Below are 12,686 nucleotides of genomic sequence, written 5' to 3' on the forward strand. Positions count from 1 at the left end.
TATACATTATAAATTTACAAGTTCTAACAATATACTAGTTTGTTTGGAAATTCAAATTCAATATATTATATTTTCAAATAAATGTCCCTTGTCAAATATTTACTTCACTATAGAAAATCCTTAAAGTTTTGATTGCTTAAAACTGAGAACTAACTTCCTTTTTTCACCGCTGTTCTGCCAATAATAATAATAATAATAATAATAATAGATAAATAAATAAATAAATGAAAAAAATAAATAAAGAAATAAATAGTTTGCAAAATATCAATAAATGATTTTAGTGAGCTTGTTAGACATTTATCACCGATAACATCCATAAAATATTGAATTTTCATTTCAGAGTGTTATTTAAAGTGCAAGAAACCAGAGAATGGCTTCTGGACCAGACCCTGGCGACCGATCTAGGTTTGCCAAACTTGGAATGGCAATAAACGAAGATTTGACGCAGGCCTGTAGAGATGTCTTAGAAATGGAGGTGCCTCCTGGACTTGTCTACAACAAAGTAAAGTCACATTCAGTTTATAAAAAAATACGCCCTGAGCAAGAACTTCGTCTTATAGGCGCCAAAACAGATGGTTATAAAGAATTTGATATTACATTGTTATATACATTGATAAGAAACATATGTACAAAGATTCCACGTCCAACGAAAGGTTGGGGTAGAAACATGATGCCGTCAGTGGGAGAAGTAACGATCGGCGATGACATTGAGAGGATCAGATTGATACGAAACAACATGTTTGGACACATAAGCTCGGCTTCTACCTCAAAAGCAGATTTTGATGACACGTGGTCAGTCATAACTGATATCTGTCAAAGATTGCAAACGTGCACAAAGAAAGACTATATGTCTAGCCTTAGTAACATTCAAAGTCAGGCCCTAGAAGAGGAGAACGAGATAACAGTCATAGAAAAACTGAGAGAAGATTATAAGAATAACCAATGTCTAATGGAAAAGATATCTTCTTTGGAACAGGATTTGCTAGAATTGAAATCAAAATCCGAAATTAAAGGTGACTATTATGAATACTGTTATTAAAAATATTCACTATGTACGATATATGGCAGAAATAAGTGTTACAAGTTAACATAAATTTTATAAATGCATTTCTCAATATTAGGATTTCCGAATATGTTTCTTTCCAAATTAAACAAAGGTTGGCTAAGCAAGAATATCCCCATTATGATATCCATGATACCGCACTTGACGTCAGAACTATATTGCAAGCTGTGCAAACTATAGTGCAAAAATGATGGTTAAATGGCATAAATGTCTGGCCTGTCATCAGGGAAAGAGTGTACATATACAATATGAATTTAATTTTTAAAAAGTCTCGAGGTACACGAACTACAACGCCTCAGGTCTGTATATGTATCATGGAGTTGTTACATGGCCAGTGTTGTAAAGTTAGACACCCCCTCCCCCTTCTTTTTTCAGACTTCTCTTAGGAAGCCATGCTGTAGCTGTAGAGGAAGACTTTCCCAAGAAATTTTCATTTCCCTCCAGTAAGACCTAGTCTTCCACTAGATCTTCCCTCATCGTAGGTCTTTCTCTTCAGTTAATCTCGCTTTTACAAGTACAACAATCACCCAATGGGGATTTTATAGTAACCAAACCTTCACAGCGATTTATTGACCTGCTTTCACTAAAAGTGTTGCATATTAATTCATTACTGACCGTCCGTTTGTCCGTCTGTCATGTTGTATATTTTGAATTTACTACAGTGAGAAAAGTGCAAAATTTATCATGTTGGCAATTTAACTATTACCTTTCCCAAAGTAAATTCAAAATCTACAACATGATAGTCCTTACGTCAGATTAGCTGCATTTCTGTCTATATGAAATACTTCCATTTCCGGGAGATATCTAACAAAAACCGTTTGAGCTCTTGCAATGAAATTTTATATTATTTTGTATGGGTTAGATAATTACCATATCCTCCTTTTTTTCTATATTATGACATATTTTTTCCATTTATATTTCTTGTTTGTGCTTCAGCATATACATAAATTAATTAACAGTCAGTATATGCATTCGTTTATACTTCCCCATACTTTATATAGCATACTTTTTTGCAGTAAATATATATTGCATTTACAATTGATATTGCAACAATATGTTTCAAAACTAAATTGAAAAGAAGTAAATAGAACAATTTTAGTTTAATATAAGTAATAATCTTAATCACAAAAGGGTCCAGTCTTGTATTCCACCATATTTCAAGTTAAAGACTACACCTTGTATTTCCTACAAATATACATCGACTATTGCTTCCAAACTTTTTAATTACAAGAAAACTTTACAGGGCCTGGATATCGAATATCTGAAACATAATCCTCCATTGTGTTCATGTTCTTCTTCACCCTATAACTATAGTCCTGCTGGACACGTTATTACTGGTGACGTAAATATAGTTAATAATGAGGACCTTAGATCACTAATTTTAAAAGGTCCTAAATATAGGGAACGCCGATCCTTCAACTGGCGTCGGAATTTCATAAATATTATGGATTCTGTAGAGGATTACGGCAGGCGATGGGCCAGACATGAAAAAGAAGACCTTGACAATTTGTCAGAATGGATTAAATATATCAGATGTATGTTAAAATCGTGCATTAAAAGATTGAGGGGCAATATGAAAACCATCTATCCTTCTGTATTCAATAATCCAGAAGTGAAAAAAGAATTAGATAGATTACATGATCAGTACGTACTGGTCCCTGCTGACAAAGCAGGTAACAACATCGTCTTTGTTTGTAAGGCTCATTATATTAAATGTATTTTAGAGGAACTTGAATTTAATTCTACAAGTGGTAATCCAACTTATACTCATAGTTCCCTTTCTAAGGAAGAAATTCTTCAAAATCATATGTCAGTTTTGAATATTTTCAATATTCCAAACAACCAAAATGAATTTGAGTTACCATATCTATATTGGATTCCGAAACTTCATAAAACTCCTTTCAAACAAAGATACATAGCGGGTTCCAGTAAAAGTTCAACCAAGCCTCTTTCTTTACTCCTCACTAAGTTATTAACAGTAGTGAAAGAGAAACGTCAAGAGTACTGTGCAACAATATATTCGAGAAGTGGTGTAAATCAGATGTGGATACTTAAAAATTCCGAGGAACTTTTGGAAAATTTAAAATCACAGGATTTTACTAAAATCAACAGCTTAAAAACTTACGACTTTTGAACTTTATACACAACCATTCACCACGATAAATTAAAGTCCAGGCTTTTTGGTATCATTGACAGCTGCTTTTTCAATAAAAATGGAACTCATGAATTTACTTACCTTGTCATTGGTTATTTACAAAATTATTTTGTTAAAAAACATTCTGATTGTACACACAAGTACTCTGATGTTGACATTAAAAAGATGCTTGAATTTCTGATTGACAATATCTATGTGGTTTTTGGAGACCAGGTCTTCCAACAATCTATTGGAATTCCCATGGGTACCAATTGCGCCCCGTTATTAGCAGACCTTTTTTTCTGTATTCATATGAAACAGAACTTGTCCCAAATCTTATACGTGAAAAGAAGAAAACACTTGCTGTGGCCTTCAACTCGACATTTAGAGATATCGAAGACGATTGTCAATTAAAAATGGTTATTTCCATTCCTATGTCGATACGATATATCCCGGTGAGCTTGAGGTAAAAGATACCACAGAGTCTGACAAATCTGTTTCATATTTGGATATTTTACTTGAAAAAGACGTTAATGGTAATCTAACAACCAAGCTTTATGATAAACGTGATGACTTTAACTTTTCAATCGTCAACTTCCCTTACTTATGCAGCAATATACCTTCATCACCTGCATATGGGGTTTATATCTCTCAATTGATTCGATACACAAGAGCATGCTCTACGTATGTACAATTTCTAAAACGAGGTAAATTATTGACAAACAAGTTGATGAAACAAGAATATCAGCAGTCTCGTTTAAAGTTATCATTTCGTAAGTTCTATGGTCGATACAATTACCTTGTCAGCAAATTCAATCTATCATTGAATCAACTGCTGACTGACGTTCTTCATCCTAATTGTTAGGCCATTAATTACACACTGAATTGTCGACGGATCTTTCCGTTATTTCCCGATCATGACAAGGAGCACACGGCGGGTGTGACCCGTCGGCAGGGGATGCTCACTCCTCCATGGCACCTGATCCCTCCTCTAATGTTTTGACGGTCCGTGCTTGCACTGCTCCTATTTTGTATTGTATAATGGACTTTTGAGCTTGAATACTGTTCGTTATCTCCATATATTTCATTTAGTTGAAAATTGTAAAGTTTTACAAAAATAATTGAATTTCAGTGTTACAATTTTACATTTTCAGTTTTTTTTTTTTTTTTTTTGTTTTTTTGTTTTTTTGTTTTTTTTTACACTTTTTATTATTTTCAAAGGACATATCTTTTTATAGAAAACACACTGGTAAAAGAAATTCTCGAGAATTGGCGAGAAGACGACATTGCCTTTATTCCTACAAGAGCAAGTGAAGTGGTTGAAGAAAAGCTTAAACGTCTTAACCTAATCACGGTGGTTGGAAATTCTGGTTCCGGAAAATCTGCAATTATTCAACACATTGCACTCAAGTATAAAGAACGGGGATGGAATGTCAATCCAGTAGATAAGGTGGAAGAAATTAAAAAGAGTTGTGTATCAGGAGTCTCAGAAAATCGGATATTATTTGTACTCAATGATCCTTTAGGTAAGGAATCGATGGATGAAATTTCATATCATTCATGGATAATTTTTCAGAAAACGCTGGAGATTTGCTTGAAGAAAAATAAGTTTTTGATATCATGTAGAAGATGCGTCTTTTATGACAAGAGAGTCAAGGGTATCTTATTGGATGAATCCGCTGAAGTAGAAATTGAGAACGAAGAAAATGGACTGACGATAGAAGAAAAAAGAGCGATTTTTTATCAGTATTCACAAAATCTGGAATTATCTGAAAAGGTTGTTACTGAAATAATCAAAACTGAATCTTACTTCCCATTGCTTTGTAAGCTTTTTTCAAGGGAAGCAAACTACAAAGAAAAAGGAGATGATTTCTTTAAACATCCGTACAGATTTATTAAAAAGGAAATTGAAATTTGGAAGAAAACAGACAAGAAGAAATTTTGCTCTCTTATCTTGATTGTAGCTTTTAAAAACAATTTGAAAATTGAAACCATTCGAAGAAATGATATTTCTATGAGAAAATATAAAGACATTTTAGGAATGTGTGAGTTACAAGAAAACACACATATTTCAATCATTCGTAGTACTCTACATGAACTTAAAGGATCCTATGTCAAACGTGTAGGAAATGCTTTCCAATTCCTTCACGACTTTATTATGGAGATAACGACTTTGGTGTTTGGTGTTGATTGTCCACGAGAGATAATCCAATGCGCAGACAGTGGTTTTCTGAGACGTCGGATGAGAATAGAAGACGATACAGAAGAGAAAGATCGCGACCCCTTCACTGTCTACCTTCCTGAAGAGTACATAGGTGATCTTGTGGACAGGTTTATCATTGACATGCAAACGGAAGGCCTTGTAGATGTTCTACTCAATCCATGTTTAAGAAAAGAGAGTGTGATCAAATCTTTTAAGGAAAAAGTGGATTCACCCGGAAGGCTTCTTGTCAGAATTAAATGTGAAATAGACAGATCAGAATTTTCAAAATTATTTGAGGACGCTGGTTTTTCAAGACTTCATGTTCTTGATGCGGAAGATGAAATATGTCCTTTGGTAGGACTTATCTTATTTTGCCATAATGATATTTCTTCATTTTTCTTAAAAAGAATCCCTGAAACGAAGTTAAAGGATTACCCTATTTTCTCTGCTCTGTGTGCGAATGGCGATTTAAACCTACTAAATTCTCTTAGCGAGGAATATAAAAAAACAGGAATGCTAGAAAAACTTCATATATTTTTACCAATTCACATTGCTTCTGCATTTCATAACTTTTCAATAATTGAAGAATTAGTAAAGCTAGGTAGTGATGTTAACAAGTTTGATGACGATGAAGGCTTGTTAAGTCCATTGTTATTAGCAGCTGTAAATGATAACGAACAATTGAAAGAAGCTGGAATGGATACAGATGATGGAGAAATACGTAATAAAACTATTATCTGCTTATTAAACAACGGTGCAGAAATCAATCTATGTAATAATGATGGATTAAGTCCTCTTCATATAGCTTGTGAAAATGGATATGATAGCACGGTACAACTGTTATTGAACAACGGTGCCGACATCAATTTATGTGATAATGATAGAGACGGTCCTCTTTTTATAACTTGCCAAAATGGACATGATAGCACGGTACAACGGTTATTGAGCAAGGGTGCCGATATTAATTTAAGTAATAATGATGGAGACAGTCCTCTTTATATAGCTTGTCAAAATGGACATCATAGCACAGTACAACTTTTACTAAAAAACGATGCCGACATCAATTTATGTAACAAAAATGGAACCAGTCCTCTTGATATAGCTTGTAAAAATGGACATGATAGCACGGTACAACTGTTATTAAACAACGATGCCGACATCAATTCATGTGATTATGATGGAACCAGTCCTCTTTTGATAGCTTGCCAAAATGGACATGATAGCACCGTACGACTGTTACTGAACAACTGTGTCGACATCAGTTTATGCAACAAGAATGGAACTAGCCCTCTTTGGATAGCTTGTCAAAATGGACATGAAAGCACGGTACAACTGTTATTGAACAGCGGTGCCGACATCAATTTACCTGATAATGATGGAGACAGTCCTCTTTATATAGCTTGTCAGAATGGACATAATAGCACAGTACACCTTTTACTAAACAACGGTGCCGACATCAATTTATGTAACAAAAATGGAACCAGTCCTCTTCATAGAGCTTGTAAAAATGGACATGATAGCACGGTACGGCTGTTACTGAACACAGCGCCGACATCAATTTATGTACTAATGATGGAGCCAGTTCTCTCTGTATAGCTTGTAAAACTGGACATGATGGCACGGTACAACTGTTACTGAACAACGGCGCCGACATCAATTTATGTAATAATGATGGAGCAAGTTCTCTTTATATAGCTTGTCAAAATAGACATGATAGCACGGTACAACTGTTACTGAACTACGGTGCCAACATCAATTTATGTAACGAGAATGGAACCAGTCCTCTTTGGATAGCTTGTCAAAATGGACATGATAGCGTGGTACAACTATTACTGAACAATGGTTCAAACGTCAATTTAGGTGATAAGAATGGAATCTGTCCTCTAAATATAGCATGTTATAAGGGACATGATAGCACGGTACAACTGTTACTGAATAACAGTGCTGATATCAATTCATGTGATAGAAATGGAGCCAGTCCTCTTTATATAGCTTGTCAAACTGGGCATGAAAGCACGGTACAACTGTTACTGAACTACGGTGCCGACATCAATTTATGTAACAAGAACGGAACCAGTCCTCTTTGGATAGCTTGTCAAAATGGACATGATAGCACGGTACAACTGTTATTGAACAACGGTGCCGACATCAATTTAATTGATAATGATGGAGCCATTCCTCTTTGGATAGCTTGTCAAAATGGACATGATAGCACGGTACGACTGTTACTGAACAACAGCGCCGACATCAATTTATGTACTGATGATGGAGCCAGTTCTCTTTATATAGCTTGTAAAACTGGACATGATAGCACGGTACAACTGTTACTGAATAACAGTGCTGATATCAATTCATGTGATAGAACTGGAGCCAGTCCTCTTTATATAGCTTGTCAAACTGGACATGATAGCACGGTACAACTGTTACTGAACTACGGTGCCGACATCAATTTATGTAACAAGAATGGAACCAGTCCTCTTTTGATAGCTTGTCAAAATAGACATGACAGCACGGTACAACTGTTACTGAACAACGGTGCCGACATAAATTCATGTGATATTGATGGGGTCAGTCCTCTTTATAAAGCATGATAAACTGGGCATTACATCACGGTACAACTATTACTGAACAATTGCGCCGTCTTCAATTTATGCGAGAAGAGTAGGGTCAGTCCTCTTTATATAGCTCGTCAGAATGGACATAACAGCACGGTACAACTGTAACTGAACAACAATGACGACATTAATTTATGTAACAAGAAAAGGGGCATTCCCAAGGCGCATTCCCCCATTGATAGCTAAAAATGGACATGATAGTACAATGTTTGATATACAATGGCGCCTCATCAATCTTTTGAGTCAAGTGTGCCATAATTCTCCTTCAAGAACTTCATTAGTGTTTTGACTTCTACCAGATATTAGCAAATTCGAGTCATATCTTATTTAATCGCTTTATTTGTTAGAAAAAATAAAGATTTTTTTTTCTATTACCAATATGTCATACATACAATTATTTCAGATTTTGTGTGGTGAATTGTCGAATATATAGATTTGTATGAAATATCTTAGTTGGAAAATAAATAATTTACGTATATTTAAATAATATTTGGGAAAAAAATTAAATGTTATTGTGAATTACTCTCTTTTAAAATGTTTTATATGCATGTATTTGGTTTTACTTATCTTCATCGCATATTTTGCCTTCAATATAAAAATGTAATTTTGATTTAATATATATATTTATCTGTAAATCAAGAATCCATCATTTAATAATATATAATTATAATGTAGTGAGCAAAAGCTATGTTCCACGTGAATATGGTATAATGATGCATCTCTTCCTATGCTTTATATAAAAAACCAAATATCAAAGTTATTTAAGAAATAAGATATCATTTTTAGAGTTTCATTGAGATATGACATGAAGTTGGTCACGTGATCAAATCCTATAACGCCCGAAGGGCGTTATAGAAGATTGATCACGTACCAACTTCATGTCATATCCCAATGAAACTCTAAAAAATGATATTTTATATCTTATATTTTTATTTCTATTCACGTAATAAAGAAAAAATCCACTATTTAGACTTTGTTATTGAAATGCAACATAACGTAAATATAGGACGTCATATGACGTCACAGTCAAGACTTTCCAAATGTCTCGCGCGGTTTGCTTTCCTTACGCAAGAAAGTCTGATCATGTGACTAACTGCGTGTCATTTAGAATTGAATGTCAATTTAATTGGTATTGTCATATAAGGAAAGACATTGGCAAATGTAAATATTTCTGTTTGAATACATAAAATGATTAGAAAATTATCATTAAAACGTTATTAGTAAGTTCAGGAAGCCGTGAATGAAGTTTGGCTGTAACAAAATGAAGCAATTTTTTTATTCTACTTGAAAATGTATTGTGATCATCATATTTCTTTTTAACAAAGCTTTAAAGATCTCAGAATATATGTAAATTGTTGCGATGTTTAACAAACGAGAATAGTTAGTTATAGGAAATCAAAGTTCCAAAGTTATCACAATAGTAAATCAGAGTTTTCATAGTTATCAATATAGTGTCATAGTGATAAATAGAGTAAATCAAAGTTTTCAAAGTGAATACTATTATGTCAAAATTATCCCTAAAATAGAGAAAAGTTTTCACAATATCACCATAGTAAATAAAAGTTTTCATAGTTATCACCATATTCAATCAAAGTTTCCATAGTAATCACTTTAGTAGTTCAAAGTTTCCATAGTAATCACTTTAGTAGTTCAAAGTTTCCATAGTAATCATTTTAATAGTTCAAAGTTTTCATAGTAATCACTTTAGTAGTTCAAAGTTTTCATAGTTATCACTATAGTGAATCAAAGTGTCAAAGTTATCACTCTAGTTAACTATAATTTACATAGTGTCAAAGTTATTACTGTAGTTAACTATTGTTAAATATTATAGTTTACTCTAATTTTTTTTTTTTTGGTAAGAGTTGATTATTTAAAATCGGGAACCATGATGCCGAACATTGGAATGTGGAGTCCATGAAGTTTTAACAATGTTTTATGATCTGTTCATATAGATCTACCTAGCGCGTATAATTGGGTTATTCTTTAGAAAGGATTTTAGAAAGCCAATTAAAACGTCTTTTTGCCTTAGAACCGTTTTTCTTGATATATTCTAAGAAACGTTCAAGATGAAAAGAACGGTGCTTTTTAAGGACTGACCTCGGTATATCATAGCGTACTTATATTACTATTTAGAGTGAGTAATTCCATGCATTGGATATCCTCGGACTTTAACAAGTACTACCGTATTGCTACCGAGGATATATTATCAAAAGGTATCTAATCATGTTCTATGTGCTTAAATATGAGATTGTGACAAAATTTTAAACTTTCAACTTGGAACATATTAATAAAAATAAATTATTTGGAATGAACCAGAATTCCCTGTGGATCGGACAATAATCAACATGTATCGAACAAACAGCGGAAAAGTGTCCTAACTTTATCGCTATAGCCTTTAAAACACTTGAAGTAGTGGGCTGAAAATATTATCATGCTTTATTTAAAAAAAATACTGCCTAATTTAATTTCATACATCCACAAATTTGGAGAGATTTAAGTTACATTATATTGCGTTTGAATGGTCTTGCAATGCCAATTAATACGGCAAATTCTCGCTTTCATCTCGGGAGTTTTAATCTTCTAGTTTGAAGAAATCAAGAAAGGCCACATCTCAGCGTACTTATGTTACTACTTAGAGTGAGCCCATGCATTGGATACTCTCGTACTTTATCAAGCACTACCATATTGCTATCGACCATATATCATCAAAAGGTATATAATCATGTTTTATGTGCTTAAATATGAGATTGTGACACAATTTTAAACTTTTCCTTTAGAACATAGAACATTTAGAACACTGAGGATCGGACAGTAATCAATATGTATCGAACAAACAGCGGAAAAGTGTCCTACTTTGATACATCCACAAATTTGGAGAGATTTCATTTACACAATATTTTGAAGAAATCAAGAAAGGCCTATATTAATCGCCGGAAGAATTTTGTCAACTTGCCATAAGCACTTACATTTCATCATCATTTTTTTTTTTTTTTTTTTTTTTTGAAAAATACACCAATTCTGTTTTTTTTGTTCAATAATACAATATACTCTCACTTCAAATTTTCAAATGAAAAGGTGGTTGCAACTTTCACAATTTTATAAAAAATCATGTCATTTCTGGTTGATATATCTCATAAACGGCGAGGCGGATCAGAACATCTATGAAATAATCAATTCGATAAATATCTGGAGACAGTTGGTAACAAACTTAATGATTGTTTTCTTTTCTCAAATATCATAGTGTAAGAAAGGTCAACACATGACAGGCCCGTAACAATGTTTATCATTAGAGGGAGTAGCCAGTAAAAGTGACAAACAAGAATAAAAACATTTTTTGCTGAAAATAGGGAGGGGTTTGAATTTTGTTCTAAATAGTTGAAAAATAGTTAGTGCAATAAAATAGTATTTGATTTGATTTGAATATATTTTATTATGTAGAAACATAAATGGACTGGGTAGCAGGCATTGCCTATATCAGCCCTCTTCACAGGTGCAAGGCTCATTTAAATTATACATAATACTACATGAAATAGTTACAGGTTGATATAATAAAATTGATTGGAAATTAAGCAGAAAAAAAAGTGGGGGTAGAAAGTTTTAAATGATTACTGGTTTTATGAGAAAAATGAGGTAAAAAATAATTAGTGAGAAATACAGCAAATTGAGATAAATTTTATGAAATACAATGAATGTGTATTTGAATAATAAAAATACATAATTCATATCATCAATGAAACTTCTTAGTTTGTAAAATATATTCATGAACACAATCAAATAATTTAGCATTTTTAGCATTAGTCATATTACTATTACCAAATAACAATAGATTTATAGATAGAGGATGTTGCAGGTCTATACTAGATATACAATTCAAAAGAGTATTTCTTTGCTCGACGTAACAGAGAAAAAAATGATACTTTTCACATTTGGAACTCTCACTAAAATTCTTTTAATCAGCATTTAAACTACTAGCATTATTTCTTAATTGACAGTGAATAATATTTTGACTACGATTACCATGATTAAAAAGCTCATTGGGAGTTCTGTAATAAGCCTTTTTAATAGCATTTGTGAAAGAAGCTATAGTTGGTAGATTTCTAATATGATATGGTAAGTTATTTCATAATTTAATTGTAGATGTGAAATAACTATTCATATATGATGTGGTTCTAGCTTGAGGGTTAAGAAAAGTGAGATCATCATTATTTCTTAATTAATATGGGGTATGGGGTGGAATACAAGGTCTTAGGAGATCTTGGAGATATTGTGGTGTGACCCATACACTATCTTGTAAGATAATATTAATTTATGCACTTTCCTTCTGACAGATAATGTATCCCACCCCGGTTCATCATATAGAAGTGTTCTTGATGAATTCACTCTCATTCCTGTAATAATTCTTGCAGCTGTGATTTGAACTTCTTCTAATAAAGATGATTCCCTTTCTTAACAATTATCCCAAACAACATCACCATATTCTAAGACTGGTCTAATAAATGACATATATATTTTCATTAACGCATCTCGACAAAGAGAGTGTTTTAACATTCGTAAAACATTTAAACGTTTACATGCTTTTTCATATAATTATGATTTGTATGTGACATTTCCTATTGGCGTCACACTGAAAGTTTAATCCTAAATGTGAGTGATTGTTTGAAGGTTCAATCA

General features: G+C 33.0%; 1 protein-coding gene across 1 annotated transcript; it reads left to right on the plus strand.

Annotated features, from left to right (window-relative positions):
- Window positions 1–347: 347 nt before the first annotated feature.
- LOC133202094 (uncharacterized) lies at window positions 348–8,382 on the plus strand. Its single transcript, XM_061337878.1, is given in 3 exon segments — window positions 348–1,013; window positions 4,436–6,913; window positions 7,012–8,382. Coding segments are annotated over 3 exon segments (4,233 nt in total). The 5' UTR covers window positions 348–370; the 3' UTR covers window positions 8,124–8,382.
- Window positions 8,383–12,686: the final 4,304 nt, after the last annotated feature.

This window comes from Saccostrea echinata, unplaced genomic scaffold, assembly GCF_033153115.1.
Source record: "Saccostrea echinata isolate AGI-Se365-2 ecotype Australia unplaced genomic scaffold, CSIRO_AGI_Sech_v1 ptg000046l, whole genome shotgun sequence".
Classification (NCBI taxonomy): Eukaryota; Metazoa; Mollusca; class Bivalvia; order Ostreida; family Ostreidae; genus Saccostrea; species Saccostrea echinata.